This window comes from Gymnoscopelus microlampas (genome assembly GCF_963454915.1).
Source record: "Gymnoscopelus microlampas genome assembly, chromosome: 5".
Lineage (NCBI taxonomy): Eukaryota > Metazoa > Chordata > Actinopteri > Myctophiformes > Myctophidae > Gymnoscopelus > Gymnoscopelus microlampas.
Window position 1 is genome coordinate 55,983,925 of NC_139942.1, and position 16,866 is coordinate 56,000,790.

Consider the following 16,866-nt stretch of genomic DNA (forward strand, 5'->3'; position numbering starts at 1 on the left):
CCTATGGCAAGGTTCATGGAAATTATGTTACCAGAAGTTGCTGTTTTATTATCACCCGCAGTGCCATTCCTCTTCATAAAGCAGCAAGGTCATTCATATTATCTGAAAACAATAAGTTTTAACCCATTAAGACCGGGAACGCATCTTTAAAAAATAGCAGATCTATGAGCTTGTAGATCTGCAATTTTTATTTTTATCGTGAACATTTTTGCACATTTTTCATATACTATATTTATTTATATATATACAAAAAGTAAAACATTTTGTTCTAGGGAGGGGACCCCCAGAAGCAAACATTTGAGTTACAAATACTCGGTTTAAAAGACATATATTCAAAGATTTGCACACATTTCTCAAGATTAAAAGAAAAATAGCAGACCTACAAGCTCATAGCGCGGCACTCTGTGCCGTGCTATGAGCTTGTAGATCTGCTATTTTTGAATAGCTAAAGAAATCTAAAACATGACACAGATGCGTTCCCGGTCTCAATGGATTAAACGGCCATATGTGGTGTTGTATTCTTCATCAACGGCAGTCTTTAGTGCGTATAGACACACAGTGGATGAACTGATGCTATGTGACCTTGCTCAGGGGCCACACAGAAAGACAGAGACGGAGAAGCCATTGCTCAGAGCAAGGTTAGAGCGATAAACATACATCTAGCATGCTTTGAAGCAAAACACAGCCTGCTGCTTTGCATATGAAAAGTGCTTTGACGCGTGTGCACACACACACGCACACACACACGCACACACACACACACACACACACACACACACACACACACACACACACACACACACACACACACACACACACACACACACACACACACACACACACACAATCATCACAATGTGACGTGATATTGTGAGCTTGTGGGTCTCATATTTTTGACATTCGACACCCTTGCCCTGTTCAAAAGCACCCTCAAACATTTTAGTACTTTAACTTTTGGTACTTTAAGTACGGGATGCCAATACTTTTGTACTTTTACTCAAGCAACATTTTTAACACAGGGCCTTTTACTTGTAACAGGGTATTTTTATATTGTGGAATTCCTACTTTTACTTAAGTAAAAATATCTGAGTACTTCTTCCACCACTTGGTTTCCATGTTTACTGTCTTATTGCCGGCAAAAACAAATATTTTTTACAAAAAAAAAATCTAAAATGATTTTTAATTTTTGGGGTTTTTCCGTTTTTCCGTTCGTCACAAAGAACCAGGAGATAACATTTTCCAAAAAGTTGCTGCTCCATTCACTTCAATGTTAAAAAATAAACGGACAAAAAAAATAACATTTTTTCTAAGTACTAGCTTAGAAAAGACTGGCAGAGACTACAGACTGTTGCAGAGAAACTCTGGCAGTCTAAGACTTAAACAAAAAAAACATATTTTTATTTCTTTCCCAGAGAGGAGCTGATGATCAGCTCGTCCTTCGACAGCCTGGAGGTGCTCCTGGACTCGTTCGGCCCGGTCAGGGACTGCACGAAGGACAACGGAGGATGTAGCCGCAACTTCCGCTGCATTTCCGACCGCAAGCTGGACTCCACCGGCTGTGTGGTGAGTCACCATGAACCACCATGCCTCTCTCTCTCCAGACACCGGCCCACCGTTAACCCATTCACACCGGGAACGCATATGTGTCACTTTTTTTTGTCTACTTCTTTGTGCTATTCAAAAATTGATTTTTCAAAAAATTAAAAAAATAATAATAAAAAATTGATTTTTCAAAAAAAATTGCAGATATACAAGCTCATAGCGTGGCACGGTTATGAGCTTGTATATCTGCATTTTTTTTTGAAAAATCATGTTTTTTCTTTTCAATTCTTTGAGTATATAAATATTTTTACATTACGTTGTAAGTTGTAACATAAATCTTGTCTTCTGGGGGATTCTACAAAATGTCTTCTAAATCCTAACAGTTTTTTGAAAAACGCATGTTTCTTTATCAGTGGTTCTCAAATGTTTTCATATCAAGGACCACCCACAATGATATGTATTTGGCCACGGACCCCCCATCTCAAAAATATTTTGTTCCAGGGACCCCCATGAAGCAAAGTTTTGAGTTACAAATGTTCCCTTTAATGTTAGCTTTTATAAAAAAAATATATATAAAAGATTTGCACAAATGTTCAAGATTTTCAAAAAATAGCAGATCTACAAGCTCATAGCGCGGCACTCGGTGCCGCGCTATGAGCTTGTAGATCAGCATTTTTTTTTTTTTAATTAGCCAAATAAAAATCTTTAAATTGACACAGATGCGTTCCCGGTCTAAATGTGTTAATGCCAGCGATATTTATTCTTTTTATCACCAGACCACCAAAGGTGACGTTTCCAGCGTCTGTAGCCGGAGGAGCTAGACACACTGGAAACGTCACCTTTGGGGGGTTTAGAGGCAGAATAAATGTCCATGGGAGCGTGATCCAGTGAGTTGGACTCTTTATTCTTTCTTAGTCTCTTCTGTCCAGAACCCTGGGATGTTTTTAGCGTTTTGGATGTTGCGTGCCTTTTGTAAACGTTTTACTTCTGCTGTCACTCCCACATATATTTAACCACTTAAACCCCATATACTTCATTGACCTGGGTCCCCCCGGGGTTCTTATTACAGCTTATCTCTTTGCCGAAAAATAGCTGATCTACAAGCCAATATCACATCATGCCCAGAACAGGGATGCTATAGTGTTCATGGCAGACGAGGTCATTCTCGCTATAGGGATTCCTTTCCATTGGTGTGGTGAAATATATATCGCCACGTGAACCATGATTAACCACTTGAGGGTTGATAGTTCACCCGAAAAATGACTTATTTTCTATCAATTACACACTCCATGGAGCCTTGAATTCATGGAGATTGTTTTCATTTTTGTCACATTCCGAAGCCAGTCATTTGATGACCGATGGATAGATGCTAATGTATCCGGTAGGAGACACAAAGTTTGACTCTTTGTGTCTCCTATCGTAGCCACAGTCGTTCATCAAACTATTGGCTTAGGAATGCGACAAAAAAAATCCATGAATTCAAGTCTCCATCGGGTGTGTAATCGATAGGAAAAAAAGAGTCATTTTGGGGGTGAACTATCCCTTTAACTTTAAGACCTGAGGCAATTCTTAAAAATGTTTTCTAAATCCTAACATTGTTTTGAAAAAAAAAAAAATGTTTTCAAGTTTTTTCAAAAATAGCAGATATACAAGCTCATAGCGCGGCACTCGGTGCCGCGCTATGAGCTTGTATATCTGCTATTTTTGAATAGCCAAAGAAATCTAAAGTGACACAGATCCAGGTCTTAATGGGTTTAGCCGTAGCACTGTCTTGCTCTATAGCCTGGACGACCTTACAGGCGCAAAGGCTAAAATATCATTTAGATACATGTAGCATGTTATGTAGACAGATGACATACAGTATTAGACCTGGCATCATATAGTGTATATAGTCTCAATTGTACAGATTATAGACTTTTTTTCAAATATATTTTACTGTTAGGCTGATGATAGGTTATTTTACCTATATGATCCTAGATTACTATTTCTATGCATGTGATGTATTACCTTGTGTCCTTGCTTACTGTAAACCGCTCTGGATTAAGAGCATCTGGTGGATGCCTACATTGTAAATTGTAAGCCTTAATAAAATGTTGTCCTATAGGACGGTGTTGCACAGCGAAAATAGCCCGTCTACAAGCTCAACATGTAGATCACCCATTTTCAGAAAAGTTTTGTAAGAGATGCAAAGTTGAAAGTGGTTAACCCATTCAATCCGTGAACGCATCTGTCATTTTAGATGTATTTGCCTATTCAAAAATAGCAGATATGCAAGCTCATAGCGCGGCACTCGAGCTTGTAGATCTGCTATTTATTTATTTTAATCGTGAAAATGTGTGCAAATCTTTGAATATGTATTTTTAAAGTGAACATTTGTCAAATATTTTGTTCCAGAGAGGCAAAGACTTGAGTTACAAATGTTCTTTAAAAAAAATAATATATGTATTCAAAGATTTGCACAAGTGTTCCAAGATTTTTCAAAAAAATAGCAGATCTACAAGCTTGTATATCTGCTATTTTTTAATAGCCAAATACATTTAAAAAATCACACCCAGTGTGAAGTGGGCGGTGTGTGGTCATCACAACATGACTCACTTTAAAAAAAGGATAAACGACTTTTTCCATACTGCTATTCATAGGGCTGCACATGTGTCATGTGTTTCGCTAGCCAATCACAGTCCTGAATTTGCAAAGTCAGCCAATCACATTACAGTTAGTGGTGATGACACTAGCTGTAATGTGATTGGCTGACTTTGCAAAAGTATCGATTTGCATTAACAATGGAAGGGTTAGGGGGTATACAAATCTTTTGGTCGGTGTCCAAAACTCACTTATAGGGGGCGGCTACACCGCCCCAAAAATGGCACACGGATGCGTTCCCGGTCTTAACGGGTTAAAAGATGCCACGAATAACAACACAGTTCAAGGCTTGTATGAATATGTATGGCCACGTCTGCAGAGCCTTAGACAATTCATAATGTCAAGGACAGCCTGGTAGTTCAGGCAACCCTCTCCCAAACGCCTTTGTCTCTGACTCTCTCCGCGCTCTGATGTACTTCTTCTTCTCCTCCTCATACAGAGACATTTTCATTACGTCTGCCTCACCTTGATGTCTGGGAAACTAGGAGATGTACCAGACAGCTTTGTTTTGTTCTCCATCTGCTAGGGGGGGGGGGGGGGGGGGGGGGGGCGGGGGGAGCCCCCGTAAAGCTGCTCCATCTGCTGAACAGTTTATTTATTTATTTTTTTGGTTATCCCATTAAGACCGAGAACGCATCTGTGTGTCATTTTTAGATTTATTTGGCTATTCAAAAATAGCAGATCTACAAGCTCATAGCGCGGCACCGAGTGCCGCGCTATGAGCTTGTAGATCTGCTATTTTAGACAAATCGTGAAAATGTGTGCAATTTGCTCTGTCGTCTAAATCCTAACAGCATTTTGAAAAAAATCTTAGGTTGCTATAATATCTGTGGGTTCTCAAACGTTTTCATGTCAAGGACCCCCAAAATGATATATATATATTTGGCCGCGGACCCCCATCTCAAAATATGTTGTTCCAGGGACCCCCCCACCAGAACCAAAGATTTTAGTTAAAAATGCACGCTTTAAAAAATGTATATTCAATATTTTTGTTTTATTAAAAAATATTTAAAAAAAAAGAAAAATAGCAGATATACAAGCTCCACGCTATGAGCTTGTAGATCTGCTATTTTTGAATAGCCAAAAGTATAAAATAATGGTCATAGGCTATAGCTCAAATCTTAAAATGACACAGATGCATTCGGGGACTGAATGGGTTATTTTGGAAATTTCTCCCAGCCCAGTCTGTCAGGGTTTTGCTCCGCTCTGAAACTCTCTCGGATGGGCCGTCAAGTGCGGCGGCCCCCCTTATCCCCCCCCCCAAACCCCCGCCCCCCCTTAAAGATTGCATTTCTGTCTGAGTAGCAGCAGGTGAGGGAGAAGCCAGCTTTCAACCCAAAGCTGGTGAGATGTTGTAATAAGAAAAACAAGTTCAAGCACGAAGATAGTGTTTGATTTATAGACTTGATAAATATATAACTCCCTGCTGTATGAATTGTTCTTTTCGGTGCATCTATAGTGTTGTTATACTTTTCCTACTGCAGTCGTAATGCTTACAAGTGTTGGCAGATGTTTCATCATTTTAGAGTTCGTCCCTCGTGTGAGAGAGAGAGAGAGAGAGAGAGAGAGAGAGAGAGAGAGAGAGAGAGAGAGACGTGACTAACAGAAATGAGATGAAAGATACAGAAAATGTATTCTGCGAGTGTGAGATGAAAACCAGATTAACCCATTAAGACCTGAAGCTGATTCTCCTAAATGTCTTCTAAATCGTAACAGTTTTCTGAAAAACGTATGTTTCTATATCAGTGGTTCTCAAACTTTTTCATGTCAAGGACCCCCAAAATTATATATATTTGGCCGCCAACCCCCATCCCAAAATATTTCGTTCCAGGGACCCCCCAGAAGCAAGGATTTGAGTTAAAAAAAAAATCTTTAAAATAATATAAATATATTAATTTGCACACATTTTCTCGATTTTTCAAAAATAGCAGATCTACAAGCTCGTAGCGCGGCACTCGGTGCCGCGCTATGAGCTTGTATATCTGCTATTTTTGAATAGCCAAAGTGTAAAATAATGCGTTTTAGCTCAAATGAAAAAGTGACACAGATGCGTTCCAGGTTTCAATGGCTTAAGAGATTAGTTTTTTCTTTTTTTTCTTTATTAATTCCATCCCAGGCATACAGCATACAGTTACAGCTTATGCATTTGCTACTGTAACCCTCTGTAATATCAGTTGAAGATATTACATTTAGCTTTTAATACCGCAGTGAACTTTTTTCTAATAATGGCTCCCCAATAATGCTCTTCTTCTCTTAGGCCTGGCTTAACGCAATTCAATCTTTGTCATTTTAGATTTCTTTGGGCTATTCAAAAATAGCAGATATACAAGCTCATAGTGCGGCGCCGAGTGCTGTGCTATATATGAGCTTGTAGATATGCTATTGTTGAGGGAAAAATCACACCCTGTGTGAAGGAAGCGGTGCCTTTGGGGCGGGCCTTAACTCATTTCAGTTCGTCCCTATTGGTGGTCAGAGTCCACTTACCAAATTTGTACTTGGTAGCATGCTGCAAACTGGAATGATGGCTGTTTAAAGCCCAGCCAATGGGCAGACAGAGGGGGCGGGGCTTAAGTAATGACAGTTAGTCCCTATTGCTGGCTTTAGTCCATGTACAAAATGTGTACTCCGTAGCATGCTGCGAACTTGAGTTATGGCTGTTTGAAGGCCAGCCAATGGGAAGACAGAGGGGGCGGGGCTTCAGAAATTCATGCTGGTCCCTATTGGTGGTCTAAGTCCACATACCAAATGTGGACTTGGTGGCATGCTGCAAACTGGAGTTATAGCTGTTTAAAATCCCGTGCTCATATGGGCGCTGGGGGTTCAGCAATTCATGCTCGTGCCTATTGGTGGTCTAAGTCCACATACCGAATGTGGACTTGGTGGCATGCTGCACTGCAAACTGGAGTTATAGCTGTTTAAAATCCCATGCTCATCCCGTGCTCATCCGGACGGACGGACGGACGGACGGACAACCAGTGGCACGTGTGGCCAATGAGAGGAGAGATGGCATAGGCAATCTCCAAGTCTGTGTGTGTGTGTGTGTGTGTGTGTGTGTGTGTTTGTATGTGTTGCTTCTTTGCCGTGCTCATCCCGTGCTCATCCGGACGGACGGACGGACGGACGGACGGACGGACATACGGACAAAGTCAAGTGTAGAGCGGTTGGCACCGCTAAAAAATGTGAGAATGTTTGCAAATCTTTGAATATATATTATATACACCGTTAAATCAAATCTTTGCTTTCTGGGGGTCCGTGACATGAAAAAGTTTGAAAACCGCTGATATATGGGCTCAGGGGTAGAGCGGCCGGGTGGAGAACCGTGAGGTTCCCCATTTCGATCCCGGGCTGGGGGGCTCCCCCAGAGTTAGTGTGGAAGTGTCCTTGAGCAAGACACTGAACCCCTAGCTAATTGCTCCTGATGAGCAGGTTGGTGCCTTGCATGGTTTCCTCCTCCATCAGTGTATGAATGTGTGTGTGAATGGCTGAATGTAATGCACAATCTATGTAAAGCGCTTTGGATCCACCATTTACCATATAGCAACATACGTTTAAAAAAAAAAACTGTTAGGATTTAGAAGGCATTTGTAGAATCCGCATTAGCCAAGATTTGAGGTAAAAACAATCCTATAAAAAGTATATATATATATATTCAAAGATTTCCCCACGATTTTTGAGTGGTGCCAACCACTCCTACATTTGACTCCGTATGTCCGTATGTCCGTCCGTCCGTATGTCCGTATGTCCGTATGTTTGAGCACGGCTGATTGGTCAAGCTTCACGTGACACGTGACAATATGTTGTCACGTGTTACGTGACAACATATTGTTGCTGATTGCAACACAAGGATGCAACCAGTTACACTTTCAAAGGCACCACTCTCTTCACACTGGGTGTGATTTTTTCAAAAACAAATAGCCAAATTATAAAATAATAATGGTTAAAGTGTGTTCCCCATCTCAATCCATTAAAAAAACAAACACATGAAATAAGCGTATTTAATAATAATAATAATAATAAAAAAATAAAAACATGTTTACTCCCTTCTCTTCATTTTATAGACCATTAATGCCATGATGTTCAGACCCGATCACATTAGACATGTTGAAGTGTGGTCATCTGCACCAGGCTGTAGTGTATACCGCCATTAAGTCCATTAGCTGTTCGCCCAATCGGTGTGTCAGAACCTCGTGCTCGCTGAGTTTTAATCTATTTTTGCAGAAGACAGTTATTTTTATCAAGGCGTAATATGTCACCGGTCACAGTCGAGAATTGTAATTTAAATACAAAGAGGCGATATGTGTGGGATATATCAATAGCGAAAAAGCAACTCTCTCCCTCTCTCTCGTAGCTTCGGCATTGGTCACGTCATCTAGAAAATGGATCTGTTTGCCTTTCGCTAATGCAATTAAAAAGCTCCTGGACTATCTTGAAGGCCCCCGTTCTGCTGTTCATTCAAAAAACAAATGCGTAGAAAATCACCTCGTTTATCCCACTGCGACCTGGAACGCATCTGTGTCATTTTGAGATGTTGTTGAAATATAAAAAAAAAGCAGATATACAAGCTCATGTATATCTGCTATTTTTGAGAAAGATCGTGAACATTTGTGCAAATATTTGAATATGTATTTTTTCTTTTCAAGCAAACGTCTCTAACTCAAATCTTTGCTTCTGGGGGGTCCATGGAAATGTTATATTTAGATGGAGGTCCGCGGCCAAATACATATAATTTTGGGGGTCCTTGACATGAAAAAGTTTGAGAACCACTGATATTATAGCAACATACGTTTTTTTTCAAAAACACTGTTTGGATTTAGAAGACATTTGGATTTAGAAGACATGTAGAATCCCCAGAAGCAAAGATTTGAGTTAGATATTCGCTTTAAAGATGTATCTATCTTCAAAGATTTGCACACATTTTCAAGATTAAAAAAAAAGAAAATAGCAGATCTACAAGCTCATAGCGCGGCACTCGGTGCCGCGCTATGAGCTTGTAGATCTGCTATTTTTGATCAGCCAAAGAAATCTAAAAAAATGACACTTCAGACGCGTTCCCGGTCTCAATGGCTTATTTCCCGCGGGCTCGTAAATGCCACAAACCTCCTGCTCGGAGAGAAAATTACGTCTCTAGCTCATGCAATTAGATTCCGTCACCAATTTATTGCCGCTGTCTGAGAAACGCTGGCCTTTCCATTGGCTCGTCTCTTTGGCCGCGGTGCCGGTGGCTCAGGCCTCTGAGGCGCAGTTATACCGTTTTTTTTTAACCAGAAAACATACACTGTCATCTGACTTGATAGAGTTTGCGTTAGTAGACTCCTGCACTAGGAGAATGCCAATAACGCCATCCTATCTGAAATTGCTTTATACACCCTCTCTGACAGGAGTCCTCAGAGTTGTGTTACAATATGTTGCAAATCTTTTGCCAAGAGCCAAATATCCGTCCAATTTCTGCCTCGTCTACGGAACCCAAAAGGAAGGGAGAAAAAAAAAAAAAAGAAATCACAGAAAAAGGAGATTTCCATTTCCCCGGCCAAGGCTTTGAAGTGTCACCAGGCATTTGATTTTGTATTAATCCTTTCTTACCTTCTCAGCAATTGCTGAAAAAAAAAAAAAAAAAAGCAACAGATCTTTTTTGTCAAAGACATTTATCCCTATCTTGGACGAGCATTTTTAACCCCTTTAAACCGGGAACGCATTTGTGTAATCACTTTATTGATATTGTATAAGTTAGCTATAAAAAAAATAGCAGATATACGAGCTTGTAGATCTGCAATTTTTTTTTAAGCAAACATTTTTTACTCAAATATGTGCTTCTTCGGGGGTCCCTGGAAGAACATATTTTGAGATAGGGGTCCGCGGCCAAATACATATCATTTTGCGGGGGTCCTTGACACGAAAAAGTTTGAGAACCACTGATATTATTGCAACATACTTTTTTTTTTTTTCAAATTTAGAAGACATTTGTAGAATATATATTCAAAGATTTGCACAAATGTTCATGATTTTTCAAAAATAGCAGATCTACAAGCTCATAGCGCGGCACTCGGTGCCGCGCTATGAGCTTGTAGATCTGCTATTTTTGAATAGCCAAGGTGTAAGATAATGGTTAAAGTGGTTACACACAGATACGTTACCGTTTTGAATGGATTAATCAGCTTCTGCATTGTTACGGCGTGTTGCAAGGATTTTGCTGAGAGCGACATAATATCAGAGAGACAAATATCCTCCTATGGTTGAATGAGAGTATTAATATGGATGACAAGGAAGTGACAATGAAAATATGTATGGCCAAATATGTGGTTTCTCAAGATTTGTCAATTATTTATAGATTATGTGTATGTTTTCTACAATCAGTGGTAGGTGAATGATATGAATACCACCAGTGAACCTCAGCAATCAAGACTTATTTTTTCCACATACTCAGGAAGAATTGAATATCTGTTGGGCAGTCATCATTACATTACATTACAGTCATTTAGCAGACGCTTTTATCCAAAGCCACTTACAATAAGTGCATTCAACATAGGTAGGCAAGGACAAAATACTACTACTGTACCCCCAGTGGTGTAACATAACTAAATACAATTACAAAGTACTGTACTTAAGTACAATCGTGAGGTATTTTTTACTTTAATGAAGTATTTCCAAATGTCAACACTTTTACTTCTACTCCACTACAATTATTATCCCCTACTTTAATACTTACAACTTTACTAGTTACTTTGTACAATTAGATTATTATTATCACAAAACATACATTAGCCAATTCAGCCTTGTATACATTTTGTCCATTTGAAAATAGCCGATCCACAAGCTCACAACGCGTTGCAAAGCAACGCGTTGTGAGCTTGTAGATATGCTATTTTTCAAAGCATTTGGAAACTTGTGAAATGAGATTTTAAAAAAAGCCCTTTTACTTTCAGTACATAAGTATATTTTAATGCAAATACTTTTGTACTTTTACTCAAGTAAATTTGGAATACTTCCATAATACTTCAGTATTTCTATATTGCAGTATTGATAAGTTTACATTCTTCCATCCCTGCGCCCCCCTATAGCTGAAGAGTGTGTTATATCACACTGAAATAGACTTCCGTAGTGAATGAGCTGGAAAGCGCAGGGAGCTAGATATTACAACTGATAGCCGGAGCATGCAGGGGGATTTTGTTTAGAGGATTTGGGCAATATCTTTCAGATCTGTTATTGCTTCGGGGAAAAGAAGCTTATTTTGGGCATATAAGCACAAAGAGATGTAATGGCCTGTAAAGACGTGTTGAATTCATCGTTTGGTGAGGCTTTGCATTGTGTTTAATACGACCAGATCATATTCTCATACTTTTGTGGATTCAGTTTTATTTTCTTTAGCACATTATTTATTCATCTTTATTCATGAACCCATTAAAACCAGGAAAACCTCTGTGTCATTTTAGATTTTAACCATTATTATATACAGTACTTTGGCTATTCAAAAATAGCAGATATACAAGCTCATAGCTCTAGAGCTTGTAGGCTATTGTATTTAAAAATCAGTGAGCACCACTGATATACTGTAGATCGGTGTCAGGTCTTAAAGGGGACCATGTCATAATATACCTTAAAGATGTTGTGTGGAATTGATACCTTCCGTATGTCACTGATCACATGACCTCAACAATCAATTCTCCAGTTCTAAGCAACATAGAAGGGGGGAGACTTTTTTTTCCTTATTTCCACACAACAGCTCTAAAGGTATATTATTATATGGTTTGATGTTAAAAATGAGTGGTATTCCCCTTTAATGGGTCAAAACAAGTCCCAGATTGCAGCTTTAATTACCAGCATTATAAACATCCCTCCAGCTATCTGACATCTATCATCACCTCTGGACGAGCCAATGATCCCCCTCCCCCCTTGCCCCCCCGTAGCGTCAGTGACACAACACTCCCAGCTGCAGCTGTGCATACAGTACAGTACTGTGCATGTTAGTAATTACCTTGTGACTGTCAAGCTTTTATAAATGAGCTTCTCATCCATCTAATCAGGATGGTTAAACTGGCCGGGCCCCCCAGGGCCCCCCCAGGGCCCCCCCAGCGCTCTGATCTCCACTGTAATCAGTTAACACCTTGTCTTGACGTCCATGATGCCAGTATAGCATGCAGCCATCATCCTGTCTGTCTGTCAGGACTGTGTTTAATGCATTACGGTCGGGAACGCATCAGTTGTGACATTTTTTAGATTTATTTGGCTATTCAAAAAAATAGCAGATATAAAAGCTCTGCGCCGAGCTATGAGCTTGTAGATCAGATCAGAATCTGCATTGAAAAATCGTGAAAAACTTATCTAAATCAAACATTTTAACTCAAACTTCAAAGATCTGCAAAAATGTTCAAGATGATTAAAAAAAATAGCAGATCTTGAAGCACTCGGTGCTGCACTACTAGAGAGAGAGAGAGAGAGAGAGAGAGAGAGAGAGAGAGGCGACGAGGGGCCTCCATCAGGCATGAGAGTCTGCTAATCACCAGATGATTGTGAGATTAATTAGCTTCCTCCACACCACTTGTCTGAACGTGTGTGTGTGTGCACGCACGTGTGTGTGTGTTTGTGTGTGTGTGTGTGTGTGTGTGTGACTGACCTCCTGCCGGGTGGTGACGTTAGCATGACTTGTTTGGCGTGTGCGTACACCTCATTTCCGTGTGTGTGTGTGTGTGTGCGTGCTTGTGTGTGACTGACATCCTGCTGGGTCGTAGCGTTAGCATAACGTGTTTGATGCGTGCACCTCATTTCCGTGTATCCGATCGTGTTTTTGACAGATGCTAATTACACTGTGCAGATGTACAGTGTGTTGGTTATAATTGTTTACACGTACCATGTACAGTACGTATGTCATTTAGACATGTTGTTTAGACAGATGCTACGTGTGTTGTTTACCTGGCTGCTGTCCTATAGTTAGTTTTGTAGCGCTTAATTGCATTCGTTGCACTCTGTTTCCTTTTCTTCTTTTTTTTCATGCCGCAAAACACCCACAATGTTCTTTTGTAAGTCACTGCTAAATGCCTATATTGTAAATTGTGTTGGCATGTTATTATGCTTTCTACTTGAGTATTACCAACTTTCAGTACTTTTACTTCTACTCCACTACATCTTAGAGCAGGGGTCTTCAACTGGGGGTCCGGGACCCCTAGGGGGTCCTCAGAGTTACTATAGGGGGTCCGCCAAATCTTTGTGTGATATGATTTTTTTTTTACCTTAAAGGGGAAGACCACTCATTTTCATATGTGATCAGTGACATATGCACGGTGTACTTTCAGCCAATCCCCTCAGCCAAAAGTACACCGTGCGTATGTCACTGATCACATGACCTCAATCAATTATCCTTTTGTAGGCAACACAGAAGGGGGGGGGGGACTTTTTTCTTATTTCCACACAATAGTTCTAAGGTGTATCAAAGACATAGTTCAATGTTGAAAATGAGTGGCAGATCGGCTATTTTGGCAAAGAGGTGTTTGGTGTAGAGGGAAAAAAGAGCAGACCAAGTAAACAAAAAACGTTGAATCTGAAACACAATTTTAGACAATATAGAGGGGGCCCCTGCTTCATCTCTCTCTCAGCTAGGGGGTCCTTGGCCTGAAAACGTTGAAGACCCCTGTCTTAGAGACAAATGTTATATTTTTAAAGATGAAGAGAGACAGCGAGGAGAACGAGGGAGGGGGAGGGGCATATCCTGAGTCCCTGATTGACAGCATACATCATAATATCACAGCGGGTACCTCACTCAAGCTGCTGTTGCTATGCGGTTTACAAACACACTTAGTTAGACACGTATACTGTCGCAGCTTTCACAGCATTGCAGCTTTCCATGGAATCATTCCTCCAGAGCAGCGGTGTAAAGTAACTAAGTACATGTACTCAAGTATAGTTTTGAGGTATTTTTTTTTACTTTAATAAAGTGTTTGCAGTTTTCAGTACCTTTTACTTCTACTCCACTACATCTCAGAGGCAAATATTGTACTTTTACTCCACTACAATTATTTGAACATTTTAGATACTTACTTATTATTACTAAAACATACATTAAAGGACGACTTCAACACGTTTTAACATATCTTCATATAATAGGTCCTCACTAATGCTCATGATAAAATGGTACCATTTTTCAGAAACCTGTGTACCAGTGACATCATCGATGGGGAATCCAAGCTAATAGACACTGCAGGCTTTGTATTCCTGGAAAGTTGCAATGCAATAATAGATCCCATTGTTCTCCCCTTAATAAAAATCTAAATAAAAACATTGTAATCTTTTTGGGGGAAAAAATCCTGCCTAACGATGATGTCACTGGTAGACGGGTTTCTGGACTGTCCACAGTCCTCCTATGAGACACAGACCAAGTAGAAAAAAAGGGTACCATTTTATCATGAGCATTAGTGAGGACCTATTATATGAAGATAGGTTGAAAAGTGGTGAAGTCGTCCTTTAACCACTTCAGCCCTATACATTTCGGCCATTTGAAAATAGCAGATCTACAAGCTCACAATGCGTCACAATGTGACGCATTGTGAGCTTGTAGATCTGCTATTTTCAGATCTACAAGCTCTGTCTAGTAAAGCATATTTGAGTATTTTTTTTCCACCACTGCCACTACTCGCCTTAGAACAAAATAACGGACGGCCGGTCAAAGCAGTTCTTGTCACCGCTTGGTATCGACTTCTAGCCCCCACCTCTCCTGCCTGTGATCCCCACTGGGGCCGCTAAGCAGGAGTGAACACAGTCGATACCTGGCAGAGGTGTGGAGGTGTAGTCCTTGGCCCTAAAGAGGAGCACAGGGGCCACGTCAGATTGTCACTACTAATGTTTCTCTCTCCTCGGATGGTTGGGTTTGCTGTTGTGTTCCTGTGGGTGAGAGCACTGAGAGCTCCAGCTGCAGTGTGGAGGTAAACCTCCATCCACTGAAGTGACCTGAGAGTTCCACTTCTGCCGTGTACTGTTGGTAGAGCCTTTGTTCCACTGACCTGCACACAGTGTTACAGGGAAATTGGAAAACCAGCGGAATTGAAAAAGGACCCACACACACACACGCACGCACACTAATTAGAGAGTGTCGTGGATAGTAACCCATGAAAAGATCTATTCTCCCCCTATCGGTTTACAACTCAGACGGCACTGAGTCGGCCGGTCGGCGCGGGCACTCGCGCCTCCAGTCCTCGGCCTCAAGGTCTGCTGAGTCGGCGCGCTGAGTCTAGTCAGGTCTGCTGAGTCGGCGCGCCTCTATCATGGACAATAACTATTATCACCGTCTCGCGAGTTAAAAATACAGCGTTACTCTGCTCAATTTGGCTAACCGCTTCATTATCCAACATAGAATATTTCTCTCATATTGTCCATTTTATTTTCAGCGCTCCTCAGCGTTAGCCTCGCATCAAAGCCCCGCCCCCGCCTCGCGCCTAAAGACGAGCATACCTTTCCAATTTCACAACAAATGCCAATCTCCCTGCGACATATATTTTTAAAGCAACCATTTTAACTCAAATCTTTGCTTCTGGTGGTCCCTGGCACAAGATATTTTGAGATAGGGGTCCGTGAACAAATACATGTCATTTTGGGTGGTCCTTGACCTGAAAACGTTTGAGAACCACCAGCAACATACGTTAAAAAAAAAAACGGTTTGGATTTAGACGACATTTGTAGAATTGGCCAAATTGCACAAAATGTTCGGATACAAAGCTTGTAGATCTGCTATTTTTGAATAGCCAAAGAAAATCTAATATATAAACAACCATATGTATAAAATGAGAAAATGTTCTGTTCGATGGTAAAATAAATCATATGAACATTTTACTGCTCTGCTTAGTGGGTGGCATTGTGATTCCATTACTTGGAATGATGCATCGAAGAAAAAAACAGCATAATGTGACTAATGCAACGAGCCAAGACCAATCCTCCTTCTGGGCTGCATATGACCGCCAATTATCTCGCCGAGACAGGCGTGTTCCCTATAGACTGCATGTGCAGCTGCAGATTGTAATGTAAAGAACAATAATATCTCATTAAATCACTGTATTTCCATACGAGGGAAGACCGTGGCGTTGAAATGTTGGTCTGTTCTGTAACTTAACCACCATATTCTAGACATATTGTGCAAAGCATGATAGATCACAGTTGGAGGAAGAAGTTCTGAGATTTTTTTGTTTTTACTTAAGTAAAAGTAGCGATACAGCAAAAGTCCTCTATTCAAAATTATACTCGAGTAAAAGTACAAAAATATTGGCATCAAAATATATTTACAGTACCAGAGAACTCAAATTTGTCGAAAAGTTGCATATCCCACAAAATCCATATGCAGCAGCCGAGCCGTGTTTGGCTGACCATTTTAGTCCACGTTTGACGTGTTGAGTTCCTCCTGTAGCACAGTGAAAGGTACAGTAAGCCTGTAGCACAGTGAAAGGTACAGTAAGCCTGTAGCACAGTGAAAGGTACAGTAAGCCTGTAGCACAGTGAAAGGTACAGTAAGCCTGTAGCACAGTGAAAGGTACAGTAAGCCTGTAGCACAGTGAAAGGTACAGTAAGCCTGTAGCACAGTGAAAGGTACAGTAAGCCTGTAGCACAGTGAAAGGTACAGTAAGCCTGCAGCACAGTGAAAGGTACAGTAAGCCTGCAGCACAGTGAAAGGTACAGTAAGCCTGTAGCACAGTGAAAGGTACAGTAAGCCTG

At 40.6% G+C, this 16,866-nt stretch overlaps 1 protein-coding gene across 1 annotated transcript in view; it reads left to right on the forward strand.

Moving 5' to 3' along the window:
- Positions 1–16,866, forward strand: part of astn1 (astrotactin 1) — a gene marked incomplete at both ends in the record, with an annotated part of 706,990 nt that overhangs the window by 289,919 nt on the left and 400,205 nt on the right. The window contains one exon of the mRNA XM_084058603.1: positions 1,413–1,563. Coding sequence (XP_083914729.1) covers positions 1,413–1,563 — 151 coding nt within the window. The remainder of the gene's footprint in view (positions 1–1,412; positions 1,564–16,866) is intronic.